The sequence below is a fragment of the Castanea sativa genome, chromosome 10 (assembly GCF_040712315.1).
Source record: "Castanea sativa cultivar Marrone di Chiusa Pesio chromosome 10, ASM4071231v1".
NCBI classification, from domain to species: Eukaryota; Viridiplantae; Streptophyta; class Magnoliopsida; order Fagales; family Fagaceae; genus Castanea; species Castanea sativa.
In genome coordinates, this window is record NC_134022.1 from 31,017,061 (window position 1) to 31,039,157 (window position 22,097).

At 33.9% G+C, this 22,097-nt stretch overlaps 2 protein-coding genes across 2 annotated transcripts; both read left to right on the top strand.

The window, feature by feature from the left end:
- The first annotated feature begins 4,014 nt into the window (after positions 1–4,014).
- Positions 4,015–8,069, top strand: LOC142613617 (uncharacterized). The gene is made up of 8 exons (XM_075786043.1): positions 4,015–4,791; positions 5,822–5,855; positions 6,075–6,311; positions 6,702–6,791; positions 6,959–7,024; positions 7,320–7,411; positions 7,528–7,575; positions 7,656–8,069. Exons 1-8 carry the CDS (start codon positions 4,454–4,456, stop codon positions 7,771–7,773), a joined length of 1,023 nt encoding a protein of 340 aa, XP_075642158.1. The 5' UTR covers positions 4,015–4,453; the 3' UTR covers positions 7,774–8,069.
- Positions 8,070–16,083: 8,014 nt separating this feature from the next.
- On the top strand, positions 16,084–19,776 carry LOC142611846 (uncharacterized). Its single transcript, XM_075783986.1, has 8 exons — positions 16,084–16,535; positions 16,744–16,777; positions 17,117–17,269; positions 17,739–17,828; positions 18,715–18,780; positions 19,080–19,174; positions 19,288–19,335; positions 19,422–19,776. The coding sequence occupies exons 1-8, from the start codon at positions 16,138–16,140 to the stop codon at positions 19,537–19,539; spliced, it is 1,002 nt and encodes a 333-aa protein (XP_075640101.1). The 5' UTR covers positions 16,084–16,137; the 3' UTR covers positions 19,540–19,776.
- The last annotated feature ends 2,321 nt before the right edge of the window (positions 19,777–22,097 follow it).

The window sequence follows — 22,097 nt, forward strand, 5'->3', positions numbered from 1 at the left end:
CAAACATTATATTGCCGGGGTGTTGAAGGATGCTATAAAAGAGATTGGACATGAAAAGTTGTCCAAGTCATCACCGATAATGCTAGTGTGATGAAGGCCGCCGGATCTCTTATTGAAAGTGAGTATCCTAAAATATTTTGGACACCCCGCGTTGTCCACACTCTCAATCTAGCTTTGAAGAATATTTGTGCAGCAAAAAACACCGAAAAGAATGAAGTTACATATGAGGAATGTAGTTGGATTACACGTATTGGTGATGATGCATCCTTCATACGTGTTTTTATCATGAACCATTCAATGAGGTTGGCAATGTTTAATGAATTTTGTCCATTAAAACTCGCTCCAAGTTGCCGATACTAGATTTGCTTCAGCTTGTTGTAATGCTAAAAAGGTTGAAGTTGATAAAAAGATGCCTTCAAGCCATGGCTATTAGTGACCAATGGGCTTCTTATAGGAGTGATGATGTTGGAAAAGCTCAAAAAGTGAAAGATCTGATTCTAAGTGATCTTTGGTGGGATAATATTGATTATATCCTTGAATTCACAGCACCTATTTATGATATGCTACGAATGGCCGACACAGATAAGCCTTGTCTTCATCTTATGTATGAAATGTAGGATTCAATGATAGAAAAGGTGAAAGCAGCAATATATCGGCACGAAGGCTTGGAAGATGATCAGCATTGCTCATTTTGGAGTGTGGTGTATGATATACTCATTGATCGATGGACTAAAAACTGTACACCATTACATTGCTTAGCTCATTCCTTAAATCCTAAGTAAGTACATTTATTTTTTATTTTCTTTAGTTCCCCTTTCTAGTAAAACACACCTTTTATTTATATTTGTTTTTTAATCTTTAACTCTAGGTATTACTCCATTGAATGGCTTTCGGAAAATCCAAAACGCGTTGCTCCACATCGAGATTATGAAATTTCTATGGAAAGGTGCAAGTGTTTAGATCGATACTTTGAAGATGGGAATGAATTAAGTGCGGTGAAGTTTGAGTTTGCGCATTTTCGTGAGGGAGGTTTCCTTCACCACTCGCCTTGACGTATAGGTGGATCTTACAACCTTTGGATTGGTGGCAATACCATGGTACCGCATTTCCAACTCTTCAAACCCTTGCCCTTAAGCTTCTTGGACAACCTTGTTCATCCTCATGTGCCGAGAGGAATTGGAGCACATACAAATTCATTCATTCCTTAAAAAGAAACAAAATGGCTCCCGCACGTGCCGATGATTTGGTATATGTGCATTCTAATCTTCGACTCTTGTCAAGGCGCAATGCGGAGTACATACATACCGCAACAAAGATGTGGACATTGGAGGAGACTCTTGGAATGAGAGCGACATACATGGAGGAGCCGGAATTCGAGAGTGCAACCCTTACTCTTGATGAGCCGCAGTTGGAGGCCATAGTTATTGGGAATGTTAGCACTAGTGCTACTACTAGTGAAAGTGAAGTTCGAAGTGAAGTTCGAAGTGAATCTATTGATCTTGATGATGAAGATGTTGGGATTTGATTGTCTTGTTGATTGTCTTTTATTTAGTTTTAGTTTCAAACTTATGAGTTGTATTCTAATTTCTGAACATCTTGGAATGTTTTAGTTTCAATCTTGTGGGTTGTATTTAATTTATGAACATCATGTTTTAGTTATTATCTACTGTTGTTCTTAAATTTGGTATATGTTTATATAATGTGAAAAAGTATGCTTAGTAATATATTAAAAATATAAATAAATATATTTTTAATAATTTTTTAATCGCCGAGTCCCGCCGCACCCGCACCCACCTTTTTCAAAAATTGCCGAGTCCCGCACCCGCACCCGTGCTTCATAGGTTCTTACATGTCTCCTAGAGTGGAGATTTTACCATCGTTGGAACTGCCTTTTTCTCCTTTATTGTAATGAGGTCATTTCCCTTCCTAAGGTAAGGATTTTATGGAATCTTCAAATTCATCTATTAATATCTAAAATCTGAAGTATAGAATTTTTTGTTGCTACACTTCTAGTGAGCCTCATCTAGCATTTCAGTCCACTTGGTCCTCTTCAGTCCATTTCGGTCCACTTTAGGTGCTCAGTTCTGGTCCACTTCGATCCATTTCGGTCCACTTTAGGTGCATTCAGTTCTGGTCCAATTCGATCCATTTCGTTCCACTTCAGATTCATTTGGTCTATTTAGTCTGCTTCAGATCCATTCAGTCCATTTTACCTTGCAATGATAGATCTCTTTTGTATTCATTCAGAAATTTTTTTTGGAATTCTAATCTTTTGGATGGTAGAAAAAAACTATTTAATTATAGTGCATATATATTATTACATTAATGCAAAAGTCATGTGCGTACAATAAAATTGTAGATGATTTCCCTGTTTTAAAGCACATCAATATTCTCGGCAAAAAAAAAAAAAAAGCACTTTATACCAATAATAATAATAATATATGGATTGACAAAGTAACAAGCCTCTTTGGTTCCTCTAAAGATGTTCATACTGGAACTAAACTTGGAATGCTGCAATTGTAGAGCTTAGCAGTTGACAGTAGGTGAAGAAGGGTAGGTACCATTGAAATTTATTCATCTAACATACTGTTTTGTTGTAAAACTAATAGAAGCCATTCAGGTACCTGGGAAGGAAATATCTAAACATGGGGTATCTCTTCTTTTAATATTTGAAATTAAAATCCTAGTTTGGACATTGTTTTGTTACAAATTTTGAACTATTGTGTTTCTCTTTGTCATTGTAATTGCAATCTTACTATCATTTCCTTCTCCTTTTAATCCGAAATTGTCAGGAATTACACAATAATGGATAATGCTCCCAACTCCCAATTCTTCCATGTCTCAGATTTTTTTATTTTTTATTTTTATCATTGAACTAATGGATGGTATGCGTGATCCAATTTGAGCCACCTACATGATGCAAAACTTTGTTAAATTAAAGTGATATCAAACAAAGAATTGATGTATATCTCCACCTATCAAGGACTAGAACTTCTCAGAACTAATCACTTAAATGGAGGGTGGTTAAATGAGGAGTTTGCGCCCCAAAATGAACACAAATCGCAGTCCCACACCGCTCAAGTACAAGAAAAAACTATACTTTATAATAGGCATAAGTCATTTCTCAAATTGCCGAGCTCGGTTGCGTGAGCTTATAATCTGTGCAGGGGCATTAGAGTGATGGGACCGTGGGATAACTCAACCGGTCGGGTGCGAAATGGCTACCAATTGGCCTGCCCATTCCAAGCCGAGGGTTGAGCCATGTGACTTGGGCGGAAGCTCTGGGTCTCATGGTTTCGAGAGTGGAGGGAACTGCGTGAGGCTGGTTTCACAGAGCAGCGACTACCTCCCGCCCCTGGCAGTGGAAGGATTACGGGTTGATGCTTACCTGTGCCCAACGAGACCCGTTGAGTTCATCCCAAGTGAACCATCACCTTTTTTCTTGTTCTGGGTTTTTTGCTGTCTAGACTTTCTTATTTCTTATTTGTTCTGGGTTTTTTGCTGTAAAAATTTAATATACCTGCATATAATAAATAAAAATCTGTACAATCTACTCACATGTAGATTTCATCCTTTCTTCTCTAAAATAAATTGACTAAGTTATATTTTAAACTTTATAGTATGGTGGCAGTTTAATTAAGGATTTTGTTAACAGGGCACAAAAATTTCTCAATTTTTGGAAAAGAATTGAAAAAACTGTTCATATTTTTTCAATTTTCGAGAAAATTTTACTATAAATGGATAGTTTAATGTGGGTCCTTAGGGCACACATTAACCGGACCCTTTAATTAATATCCTACTTTGAGGAATTTTGTGTGGGTCTGAATTTGGGTTTGATTAGAAACATTCATCCCCAATGACATCCATAGTACAAACACCATGTGTGTGTTTGAATCCTTGTCCTTTTCTTGTTCACTGACAAGTGACAAAGTATTGCCAAACGGGCAAGGTGCCGCCTGCCTGGTGAAAAAAGTGTGGAATGCTTAAAACTGAGGCATGTCCTATATTGGGATTATGGATAATTAAGACAAATTTGTCTTTCAAAACAAACAAACACACAATTCCAATCTAGTTTAAGAGAATTGAATAAATTGTTGCAATAGTCTAAACAAGATTAATCACATTTGGAATTTACTCTTTTTTTTTTTCTTTATAAAACTTTGTCACCGGCCAAAGTCCTTAACGTCAACGTTCACTGTCTTTTTCTTTTGATAACAAATTTATGAAGCGTGATTCAAACATTCTAAACCTGCCAGTCAAAACTACCATTCCCATGTCAAACTATCAACTAAAGCATCTCCAACTAAACAAGCTATAGAGCTGCTTACACACTGTTATTACACAACATAGTAATCCAATCTCAAGCCTTCATATCAGATATTGGAAACCCCCAGTCTTCATATGTGAAGGCCTAGATTGCACTTGATACTTTTAAGGGCCTACTTTTGTCACAATGGCACTAGAGGTGTATTGGTATGATTTTGTTTGTTTTGGCATTGTTGGTATCGCCTTCATTGGTGCCTTGTGGGTGCTATGGAGGAAAGAAGGCTCAAGAACTGATGATAACACCATATATGAGAGCCTTCTAGTGTCTAGACCAGACAGTGATGTGCTTGTGAGTGCACTGCCTAGGGGTCATGTGAGCACCTCTCAGCTATGGACCAGTTGTTGGCGAGGGGTGCACCCCAAATGGCTTTTACTCACTCGTTTCGTGTCGTTTGTGGCCATGGCTGGGTTCTTAGCATGGGATATAGTGGATTGGGATGCATCCATCTTTATTTACTACACTGAGTAAGTTCTCCTTTTCGCTGATACTTGGAAGTATGCATAATTTATTTATGTTCTTATTTGGTGAATAATTTGATGACTTTATATTGGGGTTCTCTAGTTTTTTCAATACGACCATTTTTTATTAAAAGTTTTAATAGCAATCACTAAATTTCATGTGTGTTGACTATTAAGGGTAGTACAACTTCCACGCCATACCAATTTAGAATAGAATGTGACCTTAGCCAAACATGTGTCTTCAACACTTTGCTTGCCTTTCAAGTTCCTAAGGAATTATGGACAGTCATATTAGAGTGGCTATTTTTAGAACTTTGGAGTTTGAATTTTTCTTCTTTTATTTTTATTTTTTAATATGAACTCATCATTCAACTTCAAGCCCTCCTAAAATTTTCAATGCTCTTCCCTCTTTACATCCCTCCCTATTAAACCTCAAACCCGCTGTCCTTCCATTATTAATTTCATTCTATAGTTTCAATATTAGTTTCTTTCCAACAATGGGATAACTTTGAAGTCTTTTAAGTCCCAGAAATGTCAAATTCAAACAATGAAGAAGGCATTGGATTCTGGCTCTCATAGTAAGTGCTAATTTGTACTCTAATCATCACTGCCACAGCTACAGTAGCATAACTACTATCCAAAGAGTACAAACAGAGTCATTGTAGGTAATGATTAGTGGGGTTCTTGAGAAACTGCAGCCCTATATTTCTCTGATTGTTTAGACTTTAGAGCTTTCTTCCTTTGCTTAGCTCAGATCTATATGGCATTGTTTCCTTACATTAAAACTTTTCCTTCTATTTGCACACTGAGATTGCATCCTCATTTTTTGAATTTTACCCCCCGTTTTGCTGCTGACAAAATATAAGAAGAAAATGCTGAAGATTATACACTCATTAGATTATTAAAGAGTTGATCAAAACTTAATGTTTGTCTTTGTCTCTTATGGATGTTGGAGGTATTAGAATATATGCAAGTTATATGTCATTTACAGTGAAAGCTGCCTAATCTGCTATAATTTTCTTTAATTGTTCTGTAGGTGGACTTTTGCATTAGTTATGGTCTACTTTGCGGTATGTCAAGCACCATAACCTTATAATTTTCCCTAATCTTTAGGGCAAGGATATTTATTAACTTTTACTTGTTCCCTAAGTAATTATAGATTGGCATATGTAAAAGAAATAGATGCAACATGAAGCAATATAAATTTATTGTCCTTTTTGTTTTGATAAAACCTATACTCATTCCAAAGCAGCTCTTGCTTTACACATACAATAAATTTCTGTGTGTAGCTTGGGACCATTGTATCTGCATATGGATGTTGGATATCCACACAAAAACCTCATTCTGACAATGGAGCAAGAGCTGAATTTCTGAGAAGGGATTTGGAAGAGAATAGAACCACAAACTCTATTACTTACAGGGAAAGAGAGACCAAGGGTACCATCAAGTTGCAAAGCCACTATACTGAAGAGGAGATTCGGAAAAGAGCAGGATTTTGGGGATATCTAATGCAAACTGCATATCAGGTTTGTCTATCCATATCTCAACTTTCTAACCTATTAGGAAACTATAGACCATATTGTCATAGAATTCTGAATTCTTATTCTTAAGTTAGTTAATCAAAATGTTATTAGACTAATTAAGATTTAATCCGCAAATATGCCATTACTAGAGTGAAAACATTTTGACTCCCCATTTAAGTAGTTACATTCTCACATGACATAGTTGATTACTTCTTGTTTATATGAATCAATCTGGTCATATACAAGGCATAGTATGGCCTAAACCTCATGTGTGCATCATGCATTTATGCCTCGAAGCAGAATGCCTTAAGCTTTGACACCTTTCAATTAGTGGATCATCTTCAAGTATACTACTTTAAATTCTAGATGGAGCTAATGAATTATTTTTCACAGACTTGTGGAGGTGCTGTCATCTTGACAGATATTGTGTTTTGGTGTGTTATTGTCCCATTTTTATCAGACGCACATGTTGGCCTCAACCTGGTGAGAGTCCACTTCTGGAAAACTTTCTATTGCTCATTTATAGAAGAAATGTTCTCAAATCTTTCAATGTGCATTTTTTTTTCCTCTAATTATCTCTAGTACCCTAAGTAGATGGGTGAACAACTAAAATTATCCTCACTGATTTCCTATTGTTCTATGTTTGGCAGTTGATGGGTTTCATGCATACTCTGAATGCTTTTTTCCTTCTTCTGGATACCTCGCTTAATAGCCTTGTAAGTATCACAACTAGCAAGTGGGAAGCCTATTGATCTAAGTGACCTGTGGGAATTCCTAATATATGTTTTCTATGTTACCACAAAACCAATCACATGATCTTTCAATTGTGAGAAAAAGTAAACATATATAGATATGTAACCTAGGATAAAATCAGCGTACATCTTGGAAATGTGAGACCAAAAGGCTAGGATTTCCCAACCCGGACTACTTTTGCAACAGCAATTGAACATTACCTCTATTATAAAATGTCTTCACAGATTTCCTAATGCCACATTCCATGTTGTTTTTCAGCCATTTCCTTGGTTCCGGCTGGCATATTTTGTGCTCTGGAGTTGTATCTATGTCATTTTCCAGTGGGTCATTCACGCCTGTGGTTTTTCATGGTAAGCATATTTTATCACTTTGCCCTTCTTTTTGGCATTGTTATATAAGTAAATATAGTCTATATAATCTGATATATTGGTGCAAGAGCTTGTAACTTAACTTGAGTCTCTACCAGGTGGCCATATCCTTTCCTTGAGTTAGATGTACCGTGGGCTCCTTTATGGTATATTGTTCCCACCACTTTCATCCATCTTGTTTTTACCTTGAATTAGAAAGAATCTAATCAATGTGTTTAATTTACAGGTACTTTTGCATGGCTGTGGTTCATATTCCCTGCTATGGGATATATGCACTGATCATAAAAGCAAAAAATTCATTTCTCCCCAGATTGTTTCCCCATGCTTTTATTAAGTCTTGTTAGCTTATTGTTGTCCTCCAAAATTGAGTGACATTAGAATGGTGTTCATTTTGAATTTATGCTTGTGTATATAAAGGAGGGAATGGTCAGACCCAACCCTCAAGAAATTGTGGTTCATACTGTAACTGTTGGACATATTACAGTTGAAACAATGCCCAAGCTTTACTGCCAGAATGAAGCTATATCCTATGGTATATTGTTTTTGATTTTCTCCTTTGTACTTTGAACTGGCCTTTACCAGACCTGCTTTAGAAATTAATGTGGAATTTTTGAACCAGAATTTCCAATTGATTGGCAAAGCAAAGCAAAGTGCTAGATGTAATCAGTCCTATTAGTGTGGATCTTCCTGTTCCAGATCTGTTCAGCATGATTGATTGTCCATAGGTTTACAAGAAACATGAGGTATCTTACTACAGCCAATTCAATCCAACCAGTCATGGTTTTGGATGAAAAATTTGAGAGGGGCTTGTATTAGCAAAAATACATTTTGTATAACAATATTGATTCATTCCAAACACAGAAAACATGATGCATTAATATCTTTATAGGCTTTGATTATTTCAAATCCAACAATGTTCATACTCTTTCACATCATGTCTACAGTTTTTCACACCATGTGTAGAATGTGGTCATCTGATGAAAAAATATCCAAGAATGTGAAACAATAATTAGCCTATCTTTAAACTTGATGTGAACAAGTGCCTTGTAACTCTATTAGTTGGTATTTCTGGGTGTTTCTAAAGACATTCATGTGGCGTTTGGTACGGGGTAATATTTTAGGATTCCCAGGAATGTTTAAAGATTCCTATGTTTGGTTGCAAATCACATTAAGGAATCAGATGCCAGGGGAATCTGGATTCCCCTCTCAGTAGGAATGTGGATTCCCTTTAAAATAGATGGGAATCCAGATTCCTAAGCTTAAAGGAAATTGTATTTTTTATAAATTGACAATTTTAACCCTTTTTCATTATCATTTAAGCAATTAACATAAAATATAAAACAAATTATTATGGATTAAACTCTTTTAAAATTATTATTAAGAATAAAAGCATTTGAGAATTTAAATAGTTACTTTTGTATTGTACCTGTCATTTTGAAATATTAGACTATAATTTTAATGAATTTTTCATAATTAATAGTTTATATTTGGTTTTTCATTATTTATTTAGAGGAAGATTTTTTTTTTTTTAAGAACTTGGTAGTTCACATTCAAATCTAAGGATAGAATAGGAAAAATAAATAATTCATTTAAGATTTCTGGAAATAAACCAAGCGTTATCATCTCACATTCCTAGGAATCTTAAGATATTCCCAATGAAACCAAACATTGGAATAGCTACATTCTTACGAATGTGATTCCTAGGAATCACATTCCTAGGAATCTAGATGCCAAGAGTAATGTGGATTCTCCCGTACCAAACGCCACATGAAGGTTCAAATCCCCAAATCCCCCTCCCTCTCCCCCAATTTGGTCCTATCTGGTCCTATTTAGTCCATTTTGTCCACTAAAGTCCTATTTGGTCCATTCGGTCTTTTCCAGTCAAATTTGGTATTATGCGGTCCATTCGGTCCACATTGATTCTATTTTGTCTACTTCGGTTCACATTCGTCCTATTTAGTCCACTATAGTTCTATTCGGTCCATTCTTCCCATTTTGGCTCCATTTGGTCCTATTCAGTCTATTTTATTCATTTTCGTCCACTTCAGTCCTGTTCTGGCCGTTCGGTACACTTTGGTTCTATGTAGTCCATTTTTTTCGTTTTGGTTCCATTCAGTCCATATTAGTCCTATTCAGTCCATTTTTTCCACTTTGGTCCTGTTTAGGTTACGCTGCTTATATTCAGTTCACTTTGGTCTAATTTGGTATTTTCTGTCCACTTTGGTCTTAATCTATCCATTCTTATTCAGTCCTTTTCCGTGCACTTTGGTCCCAATCGATCCCCTATGGTCCTTTTTGGTCTACTTTGGTCCTATTCAGTCTACCTAGTTTCTATTCAGTCCATTTGGTCCTAATCTGTCTATTAGGTCCCTTTGTTCCATTTGGAACAATTCGGTCCATTTTGGTCTATTTCGATCTATTTTTGTGCACTTATATAATGGGAAAAGACATGTTTTGGTTGAAAGCAACTATTTTAAATCCTAATTTTAAAAAATATATAAATCTCAAATTTGTAATATCTAAAATCTTAAGTATAACATTTATTGTTGCTACAATTTTGTAGAGCCACATTAACGTAACACTTCGGTCCACTTTGGTATGACTAAATTTAAGTGAAAGTATTCCTAAATATAAAGGCTATGAATATACAAATGTAATATTTAGGGTAGTTGTTCATTTGTTTTAACGTTGCTACTTTTGAATTGCATCGGTTAATTATACATTTAAGCAAAATAAATAAATAAATAAATGTATGTAAGTATGTATAATTTTTATTTGAATAAATTATTTATTCTCTTAAAAGAGATTATCATAACAATCACTCATATCAAACTTATACTCTGTGTGTGTGTGTATATATATAATTTATTCTCTAAATTTTAGTGTAGAGAGAGAGACTATTTGTGATGAGAAACTAAAAAATACAACACCAAAACGCATGAACCCAAATAAAATTTTAAAAATCACAATGATTTATCAATATAAAGTAGAATTGTAAGAAAGAACAAAAATCAAGAGAAAGCCACTTTTTCAAGAGAGAATATGAGAGAGAATAATAAAAAAATTTATTGAAAATAATATGAGAAGGAAAAAAAAATATATATATATATATAGTAATAAACGTCAAATTATTCAAGTTATTTTATGTAATAAAATAACATTATATTATTGTAAGGACACAATTCGGGCCCGAGCCCACAATTAGAAGGGGATGAACCTGAAAGGCCTTTTTACAATGAAATTTGTAGAGAAAGTGGGCTTGAAATTTAGGTTCTAATGATGTTTAGATAACAAAGAATGATGGGCTTTGATTACAGTGGCACACATGAAGAACTGTTTATATGAATACGAAGGAAATCTTCTTCTCGGACATAAGCTGAGGATAATTTGTATTACTACTTCCTAAGATAGATTACAATTATGGATCGTAAGGTCTACCGTGTCCTTTTTTCTCTCCCCTTTGCTTAAGGTCCCCTCTTTCTTTTATACTTCCTCCTTTCTTTCCTCTTCATCCTCCACGTCACGGTTAGATTGCTCGTTTAGATACTTGTCTCATCCACCTCCCCTGAAGTATGTGGAGATAGAAGTCAAGTTCCACCATGATGCTCAGGTCTCACTTCCTCATTAATGCAGCCAAATTATCAATTGCAGAGCATTCAATGCGGGGGTGGTGGTAACAGCTTTATCTTAGATATTTCACCGCCCTTCTTCTTATCCTCCACGTGTACCGTGACTACCCTAACCTATAGGAATTTCTAGAACATAGCCTGTGGATATTAACCAACCCTTCTCCTACCTCGATTTCACATAGCCAAAGACACAATCTTCCTCGAACATATTTATTCAGACATTATCTCTTCTTTTACCTAGTATTTTTCTATGAGTTAACATTTATACACTCTCGGACCATTTAGTGTCCTCGGACTGGGCTTTTAGCCCGAAGAATAGTCTTGGGCCACCCCACATATATTCCTAGACCCAAGGACCCTACAAATATTATATAGTATTTTTTTTTAAGAAAATTATTATATATACTATCTTTATAATGTAATATGATAACATCTATAAAATCAAAGAGAATAAAAAATATAACAACTTTTTAAAAAAAAAAACTTAATCACATCAACTCAAAGTAGAGTTCCAAATAATACAAAAATTCATCAAATTAACATAGCGTAGAGATGCAAGAAAAAAAATCCACCAAAAAAAAATTGAGTCAAAGAGAAAGAAAGAGAAATAACCATTTGTGTGTGGAAAAACTATGTATAGAATGAGAAAAAGAATTGTATTTTATAGTAAGAGGAGGGGAACAAGAAAAGTAAAGAATAAAGGAAGATAAAGGGATAAAGGAAAATTGATATCAAGGTTAATAGTAGCAAGGAGATGAATAAATAAAAGGGAAGGGAAAAGTAAGAGAAAGTATAACAATAAGTTGGAAAATTAAAGAAAAAAAAAAGTTTAAAATAAGAGAGAGAATGTTGAATATGGTTGGATGATGTGGCTCAACAGAAGCATAACAACAAGAAATGTTACGCTTTAGTTTTTAGATATCTAGTTATTAACCCATGTTTTACCTAGTATTTTTTTAGTTTATAAGCTGGTAACTATTAGAAGTAAAATATTTAGACAAGATTTTTAGCTACAAAATTGGTTGTAGCAACCTTATTCAATAAAATAAATATTACTACATATTTTGAAAATCTAACTGTTGACTTACATGTTCTTTACGTTTTTAATAGATATGTCAAATTTTGTGTCTATTAGATATTATTTACTAAATAATCTATAAACTTCTATTTTGTGCATAATTTTAAATTACAAAAACTTGCAATTTAAACAATTTATTGATAACATAACTATTGATTTTTAATTTTTTTTTTAGAAATTTTACAAGTATGAAGGATATTAGAAGAAGATATAATCCAAAAGTGGATTTGTCAAAATTCATCTCTAATAAAAAGATATTAAGTGAGGTCGTAGCCTAAAGTTACAACCAATTTTGTAGCTAAACTTTGTCCAAAATATTTTGGACAAAATTTAACTACAAAATTGGTTGTACCTTACAACTACAATCTTACTTAATAAAATAAAAGATTTTGTAAGATTCTTAAAACTACAATCTTACTCAATAAAATATTTTTGGTAATTTTTCTCTTTTATTTTTTTAGTGACAAAACGGAAGGAAATGCCTTAAAAAAAGTCATAATGGAAGGAAATCAATTTTTCAACAAATATATTAAAAAATCTCAAAAAACATTATATAATTCAAATAAAATATTAGATAAAATGGCAGGGGAGAGTCAATTTTTTAAAAAGAGGAAGAGGATTGACACATAATTTATTGCCATATGGCATTGTAAGTATACATCATTCTGGAAGATGACACATGTTAGTGTTACATGTTGTATGCATAGGTAAAAGAATATGTGTCATCATTTTGTACATCCACCATTTTTATAATATATATACTAGTATGTAACTCCATGCATATGTATGATTATAATTAAAAATAATCACAATCACATGGTTCAAAATAAACATGTTTTTGAGAAGAGATTCAAATTATACATGGTATTAGCTTACACATTTTTTTAAACTATGCATTTCTAAAATATGAAATTGTTTCTCATTATATAATTGGATTTGGAGTTAGACTCTTTGATTTTTGTATTTAATAATTCACATGCTACAAAAATTAAAAAAATAGATGACCACGTGGCACAAAATTGGATTCCAATTGAAATCCAATTTAGAATCTAATTAGATTTGCACTCTTCGATTTTTACACTTAATAATTTATTTGGTACAAAAATTTAAAATTAAATGGGACACATTACACAAAATTGAGAAGTCAATAGAAATCTAATTGGATTTTCTCTAAGTTTTGGATTTTAATATATATATATATATATATGTATGTATGTATGTATGTATAACCAAAACTGAAAATCAAAACATACACAAAAAGTTCAAAAACCGAGAATATAAAAAATAAAATAAAAACTTGCATAAGAGAACTAATATCTTAATGAATGTCCATTGTTTTGCTTTTTTATAACAATAAACTTCCTTTGGTATAATATGTTGCACGCAAATTCAAAAGTAAAAAATAATAAGTAATATGAATTTATTCGATTAAAACATAAGCGCAAGTTGCATTTTTTTTCGTTTTAATCTTTTGCGCCAAAATTTTAAAACATTTTAAAAATCTTTTACCAAATAAAACACATACAAATGTTGTATAGTATATTTATCATTATATATATATAACAACAATAAAGCAATAGTCCCATAATTTGGGGTTGGCTATGGATCTTCAATAGATTAGATTGGGTTGGCCATACAAATTCTTTTTATGCATTCTATCATATTTAAAGTTATGCTCTTTGTCTTATCTTATAGAAAAGAAAGTTCTTAAACTAGCATGACCAAGAAGGAAGGCTCATTTTGGTAGTGCTTTTGCTTATGAGGCTAAGAACAGACAAGGTGAAGTGGTGTTTTGGGGGGTTAGAAGCTGTGTAGCAACCTCAGCTACGGGGCATTGCATGAAGCTCTGGTAAAAGCCTCTATCCAGGCAAGGACCCTTGGTTTTCAGCAAGTTTTGGTTCTCAACAACTGTAGAAAGTTAGTCCTTTTTAATGGGTGTGCTAAGCCTGATTGGAGAGAAAGAACAACGATGGCAGATCTTAGCAGCATACAACAAGCTGGTGTAATGTTTAAGCTGATTTTTGTTCCTAAGGTTGTCCTTGAAAATGTATACCACTTAGCTAGTCAGGTTACTAATGTGTCAATTCATGTTTGTTGGCCTTATATGTCTCATGTTGTTACTTAACTGATTGTATTTCTTCCTTTTCTGGTATCCAAAAAAAAAAAAAAGTTATGTTGTTTTTTATTTTTCTAATTGGTATGTCTTTTTTTTTTTTTACTAATATTATTCTTGGTCTTCTTTTATATATTTTTGTTCCTTAAAAATGGATCAATTCACTCTTTCTTATCGGTTCATTACTCTCTTTACTTTGAACATAACCAAATCATCTCAACTGACTTTCTCTTATTTTTTCATCAATTATTTTTAAACGAATTTTCTCATTTCAAATCCTATCTTTCTGTGTATTCCTACTTATTCATCTCGTTTTATATATATAATATTTCCCATCAAAATTACTAACCATTTTTTTTAGAATAAATTACTAACCAATTATGATATATGATTAGGTACATCATAAATATATATATATATATATAATTATATTATATAAGACATCATAAATAATTTATACAATAAGTGGATGTAAATCACTTTCAGATTTATGTGAGATGTAAGGCCTTATATAATTGTGGGGAGTAAAAGGACCCAAGCAGGCATTTGGGCCTTTGGGCTCTAACAAGGAGGGCCGACCTGTTCTTAAATTAAGAACTTGTTAGTACTGCAAACCTGCCCATACGCCGAGAGGCCGATGACACATCCGAGGGTGAGTTTCTCCTCGGATAGACCCAAGAGAACTCGGAGATTCACTATGAAGGTCAAGGCAGAATTCCGGAAAGACTGTTGGTTAAAAGGGGGAACTCCTGAACCTCTTAGATACACCGGTGTTAGAAAAATATCATAAGCAAAGGCTGCCACCTCCACATTAAAGACTCTGCACCTACCTCCCTGGTCGCATTAATGGGGAAGTGAACCCTGAACAGTAGAACCGAAACTTCTGGTTACTATTCAAAGCACTAAGAGAAAAAATATCTAGGGGAGGAGATTGGAGCAACGCGTGGATGAAGCACTAAGGGAAGAAGTATTTAAAGAGGGTGAAGGTCAAAGAAAAGAGGAGGAGGAAAAAAAAGAAAGAAATTAAGAATTGTAGCATTTAAGAAATAAAGAGGAATAAAACAGAAGTGGTCATCGGCTCACGTCCGAGGAGGTCCCTTTGCAAATATCATCTCTTATTTATAAGTATCTTCACACTTTAGCCTGTTGTCAAGATCTCAGTACCTCTAAATTAGATTTCAAACCCACACTCTACAAATTTCATTGTTTAAGGCTCATTGGGCCTGAGCCCATAATTGTCTTTTGGGTCCAGGTGCGATTGTGCACTTACAACAATAACTAGCCTCATCATTCGCGCTTTGCTTGTGCGACAAGGCTTTTTTTTTTTTTGGAGGTTTAGTGTCATAATTTCCTTTTTAAAAAAAAAAAATTGGATAAGTTTGTTTTAAAGATATGTGTCCCAGTTTGTAGGCATTTTAAGTAGAGTTGGAAATATATTTTTATCGGTTGTCCTCAAATTTTTTCTTTGTTAAATATAAGATTTAGTGATAATTTTGAACCACATAAAAGTTCAGTCCAAAGAGAGAAATCATTTTATAAATAGTATAGATAATATTCTCTGTGTGTGTTTGGCAAAAATAATTTTTGCCAATTTATTTTACTATTTACCTTATTTTTACTACTATTCATGAACCCATTGCACTTTTTGGTATTATTTATGAGTCTCACTGTACTATTTCATCTAAATTTTACTTTTATTTACAATAATTTCAGTAAAAAATTTTCAATTTCAGTAAAATAAGCTGATCCCAAATAGTATCTATATATCACCTAGTTTTGGAGAAAATTAAATTGTCGGGGGTTGGGGACAAGAAACAAGTAACTTAGGACCAGTAGTTATTTTTATGGGCCTAAAATAACCCAAAGAGCTTCCTAACTGGCCACGTTCATGTTGTTTGGCCATTGGTGTCGTTTTCAACCGTCTTTGACTTCCTTTTCATTTGCAACAACTCAAGCATCCTTCCACTGTTATAAGGTTCTTCGATCATTTGTTTTAGATATTTGTCTCTTAGAAATGTCTATCTGGGACGACGCACAATACTGGGTTCAATGGCAAGTTCCAGTTTGTGCTTTCATCGTCGCTGCCCCAGCTGTGTTGGCTCTGAGATTTGCCAAAAAATTGAAAGCTCAGCCTCTCAATTACGCTGACTTGTGGACTCCTTGCTGGAAAAACTTCAGTCCCGTTTGGCTTCTTTACTATCGAGCCTTCGCATTCGTTTGCTTGGGTTGGATGTTATACGAAATGTTTGTCTTTGCAGGAGCTTTTTGCTTCTATTTCTATACCCAGTAAGACCATATTTCTCATTTTCCGGCTATCTTACACTCCAATTCTTATGAATCTCATGTGTTGGTTGGGTTTCAAGAATTTAATCATTGTCTGGTTCATTTATGTTCGTTGAAGAATTTCAGATTGTGGGTTCTTTTCTCTTTTTTTTTGGCTTTTAACAATTAAAGCTGTTTAATTTTATATTTCTTTGATGTAATTGATTTGTAGGTGGACTTTTGCATTGGTCATGGTCTATTTTGCGGTATGTCAAGCACTATAAGTCTATAATAACCCTATATATTTGTTGTTGTATTTCTTGTATGAAGGATTTCCATTAATTAAAAGGTCATACTCAGAACACAAAGCTCTCACTTTTGAGATCATGGTAGGCAGCTTCACAAGGTTGATTTCCAGACTTGAACCAGCGACCTGTCACTTTTGGTGGAATCACTTACCATTACACCAAGGATTTCCATTAGTTGCTGTCCTAAATTCATTGCTCTGGTTTCCAATATATGCATAGGAATTATGGGTTTTTAAAAAATATATATATATTAAAAATAAACTAAAACCATACCCATTTGTTTTACACATATTGTAGCTGGGTACCATTGTATCTGCATATGGATGCCGTTTGTCCTCCAAGAAACCTCATTCTAAAAATGGGGATGGTGCTCAGTCTGTTCAAAGGGAATTGGAGGAGATTCGGCAAAAAGTGGGACTTTGGGGATATCTTATGCTAATTACATACCAGGTTAGTCCATCTTTGAAGCCTATTCTTGAAACTGGTGATGAAATGTCTCTTATGTGTTGGATTCATTTTTCTTAGTTCCTGGATATCTTTTTTTTTTTTTTTTTTTAATTGATAAGCTACCTCACCCTCCTACCCATTATTATGGGAGAAGGATGTGCCACTCGAGCTATAACTCATTGGCTGTAGTTACTGAATTTCTTGTTAGAATAGCTTTAAATCCTTGTAGTTCCTTTAGGCTGATGCCTTCACTCTCACTTGAATATTTTACCCACCAACTTTAATGGTTGCTCCTCTTCTTAGTTTGTGGTATAATTTTTCTACACAAGGCATTAATCGTAAGCTAAATAGATTACTGGTTCTCAGAGTGCTACTAAGTGGCAAAAATAACTTCATATTTTAAATCTTTTGTCAGTTTCTGAGATTTGCTTTTTCAAGTTTTTGTTTGAAGCTAATGTTCTATTTTCGACAGACTTGTGCAGGTGCTGTGATGCTAACAGACGTTGTGTTTTGGTGTATTCTTGTGCCATTTTTATTGGGTGATCAGTTTAACCTAACCCCGGTGAGTGTCCACTTCTAGCGAATAATCAGACCTTTTCTTTCCATAAAAATGTTCTTCATACTATCACAATCTTTAGTTGCTCTCAAAATGGAACTAGGGGATTGAATAGCCAAAGTTTTAATAAGACATAAATTGATTTGTGAGTAACATGGCGCAATAGGAGCTTAGCAAAATTAAATGCAAAACCTCCATTATTATGTAATTATATTGATTTCAGCAGCATATTTCTTCTAGGTTGAGCTCCTTCCATGAAGAATCAACTCAGGGTCATTTCGATTCTACGGCCAAAAATATGCCATTGCCTTTTGCCTTTTGTTCACTCATCTATGTAATTTAATATTATAAATGTTTTGTAGGTCTTGATTGTTTGCTCTCTATATGGTGTAATCCAAATATCTTGTGCATTCCTTTGCTTAGTTACTTATCCTGTTTGGCTGTTTCCTCAAAATATCTTTGAGACAATATACGGGTATAGCTTGTTGCACAGAAATGCCTTTATTTTCTTTACTTTATATGTTGTATGGCTTGTTTGCGTACTCTGGACCTTCTCTTCCCTCTTCTTCACTATTTGACATTAATTATACTAAAGTTTTGTAAAGTTGAATTTACAACCAGCAGTTAAATGTATTAGTGTGTCTGTGTGTGTGTTGTGTGCAGGCTAGGAACTGATTGTTTACATACATGGTTACTATGACACGCATTTGTTTGTTTTTTTTCAAAAGTTTCTGTCTTTTATTGATGCACAGAACAGTTTTTTCTTCTCTAGTTGTTCTGTTTATAAGAAAATGCAGACAAGTTGCTTAAGTTCTTCTTATCGTCATTTTTATTTACTAGTTTATAATGACTAATATTCTCCTCACTGTTTATGTGTTTGATTTCTTGGCAGTTGATTGCTGGCATCCATAGTTTGAATGCTGTTTTTCTTATTCTGGATACAGCTCTCAATAGACTTGTAAGTATTCGAACATTTAGAAGCTGAAAGCTAGGAGGGAATTTTCACAGGCTTTTAAATTGTCCGGGAAACACACACACAAAATTACAGTATATTTATATAAACATCTTACATCTTATGTAAAGGTGTCAGATTAGATGGCTAAGATTGCCTAGCCAGTATTTTGGCATAGAAATAGAACCTTTTTTTTTTGGGGGGGGGGGGGGGGGGAAGTGGAGGATGAATGAACATTTCTAAATTAACTCTACTGTAATCTGAGTTCACAAGATTGATGATCCCATTTCCATAATGTTTTTCAGCCACTTCTTTGGTCCGGGTTTGCATATTTTGTGCTATGGAGCTGTCTCTATGTTACCTTCCAGTGGGTCATTCATGCATGTGGTTTTCATACACGGTATGTATAATTTTCTTCTGTCCCCTTAAGTAGCTGTGTTGGATTAGGGAAACACTCTTTCTAATATATCAGATATTCATTCTAGAGCTAGTAACATATTTTGAATCTCTCAGGTGGCCATATCCTTTCCTTGAGCTTAATACGCCATGGGCTCCTATATGGTATTTTATCCGCATCATCTATATCCAACTTGCTTTCCCCTTGAATTGTAGAAATGATGAAACTAACAAATGTGTTTGATTTACAGGTATTTTTCCTTGGCATTGGTTCACGTCCTGTGTTATTGGATATATGTACAGATTGAAAAAATGAAAATCTCAGTTCTCCCTGCCTTGTTCCCTCAAGCATTTGTGAAGTCGTTTTAGCTCTTTGTTCTGTGATACAAAATAAATCTAAATCTAAAGCATACCCAAAAATTAATAAAACTAAATCCCATGGTTTTTTTATTTTCTTTATATGGACTAGTCTCAATTGGAGATGTTTTTTTTTTTAAAAAAATTTTGAGATTGAGATGGTATTGGATCAGTTTCGATGTAAGCACAAATATTTCTCCATTTTTTTTCTATGTATCAGTATATGGTTAATGAATGTTGCTGCAAAAAGTCTGGAAGGATCCCTTTAGTCTGTACACAATTTTAAGATGAACATCATCGATGTTAATCACTGATGTTTGATAATTCGATAGTTGGGGAAGAAAATATTTGAACCCAAAATGTCTTTATTGGATTTTAAGATTTGATAACAATGGTCTTATGGTCCAATGACTTCTTAGAGGTTTAATTCCTAGGAACGAATTGACCCTATTTTTACTTGAAAGAGAAGAAAGGATGTTTTTACTTGAAAAAGAAGAAAGAATATAAAAATTGACGTTACTTCTTAACACGATAAGATATTCTATGCATCCAATATATGCAAACTCCCTCTCACCATGTATAAATCTTGAATGTATAAGATAATTCAAACATGTTAATTGCTGTGCTTGGTGCTTCTTGGCGTTGGCTATTTCACGTTTCCAATGATCCAATCCCAATGCATCCTTGAAAATCCTCCTAATCTACCAAAGTAGTGGCTGCTTTACCAGATAGACCGCCAAGCCACGTTTTCGAAGGCAAAGTGGCGATGTTGTGGAGGGATCGTTAGGTTTGAGCTTCAAGATATGGATTAAATATCAAAACCATCTAACAAGAAGAGGCATTAAGTGAAGGCTTGCAAGCATATCAAGAATCTTAAATTTGCACCTCTTGGAGGACAATTATTAAAGAAATGTTTTCAAGTAGTCAATGATCACAGTGAAATTGGAACTGGGTAATAGCATGAAGCGAAGACTTGGCTAAAGTTAACCAAGCAAGAGCTGATGACCAAGACTGAAATGCCAAATTATACAACACCTAGAAACACTGTAGGATCCCATTGTGAGCTCTGTCCATTATTAGCATAATTACCACAACAACAGAAGTGAATGGTCCACAATTACTACAGCCAATAGTAGTAGCAGCAGCTATACCACTTCCAATTCAAACTAAGAAATTAGATGAACATAATAGTAATCAAAATGAATAAGGTTTCAATTAGTAAACCAATTTTGCTTTGCTTATGTCGCAGTGAACATATCTCTTGAACCAATAAGAAAATAAAACTGCAGGAGACTTGTGCCATTTTTAAACTCCAAAACTTTACATCTTTTTTCTCTCTCCAAAACGAATTGTTTCGGTTTCCTTTCTCCAAAATCCTAAAAGACTATTAAGAAGAGCCTAAAACGCACCGTATTGACGATTCTGAATCAATCATCATCACCGCCAAGCTTTTGGGTTTCAATTCTTAAAATGTGGTTTAAAAGCAAAAAACACCATTAGTTTCAATTCTTCTTTGTAGCTCTATGAGATTTTCATATTTGTCAAATTGATTTATGGGACTAACTTCTTTTAGCTTTAATGGATGGAAAAATCACATGACACTAATGTAATTAGTAGTGTGAATCCATTGGTGAGTCTTCTTAACATAACGATTTGAAATTCATATGATTTTTCTTTTCATAAGAGCTTAATTTAGTTTCAGTGCTCAATTTGGTTGGTATGAAAATCTCATGGACTTACAAGGAAGAATTGAAACCCCAAAGGTTTTTTTTTTTTCAAGTGACCCAGATTTTAAGGAGGGTGTTTTTGACCTTAAAATGTTTGCAATAGATTGTTATGAAATGGTTTATTATTTGTTGTTATTGAAGAGATTTCTTAAAAATGAAGAACTTGAGTCAACATGTACAAGAAGGTATCTCTTTTTTTTTTTTTTTTTTTTTGAGAAAATACAAGAAGGTATTTTAGAAGACAATTTTATTTGAGACCTCTTTCTCACAATAATGGGACTCACACATATCTATGAAAGAGATGTCTAATAATACCATCTCATAAGATTATTTTTCGATGTGTAACCTCTTTTTCTTTCCAGGAATATAATTAGTTTTCCTTAACAAATTTAAAATATTACTAGTCTCATCGCAGGCACACGCATGTGTGATGAGACTTTTTTTTTAGTAATCCTATTTTGTAAAAAAAAAACTTTTTTTTATTATATATATATTTTTTTTGAAAATATAATTTATAAATAGATAGAGTAATTTGAAAATTAACAGGAGAGAGGTCCTATTTTTTAGGCAATATTTTAGTGGGAGTCAAAGTTGCATTTTTACCGGATTGTCTTTTAGTTTTGTCTCTACTTAAATATAGGGGTGTTGATGCTCATTTTGGGAAAGCCCGACAACAGGAAGAAACTTAACTACATGGACAAGAAGAGAGTTAATGGATTGAGAGAAAGAAACTCATCAAACCCGAATGGCAGGAATGATGAGTCTTAGGCCCATAAAGTAAACAACTGGGTCTTGGGAAAGCAAATGGGCTAACAGGAGCCCAAAGGAAGAAGCAGTAAACTC

Coding starts and splice junctions, on each gene's coding strand:
- LOC142611846 (XM_075783986.1), top strand. CDS start 16,138: ATGTTGTTTGGCCATTGGTGTCGTTTTCAACCGTCTTTGACTTCCTTT. Junction 16,536..16,743: donor TGCTTCTATTTCTATACCCA/GTAAGACCATAT, acceptor ATTGATTTGTAG/GTGGACTTTTGCATTGGTCA. Junction 17,270..17,738: donor TTATGCTAATTACATACCAG/GTTAGTCCATCT, acceptor TATTTTCGACAG/ACTTGTGCAGGTGCTGTGAT.
- LOC142613617 (XM_075786043.1), top strand. CDS start 4,454: ATGGCACTAGAGGTGTATTGGTATGATTTTGTTTGTTTTGGCATTGTT. Junction 7,025..7,319: donor ATACCTCGCTTAATAGCCTT/GTAAGTATCACA, acceptor GTTGTTTTTCAG/CCATTTCCTTGGTTCCGGCT. Junction 7,576..7,655: donor GTACCGTGGGCTCCTTTATG/GTATATTGTTCC, acceptor TTTAATTTACAG/GTACTTTTGCATGGCTGTGG.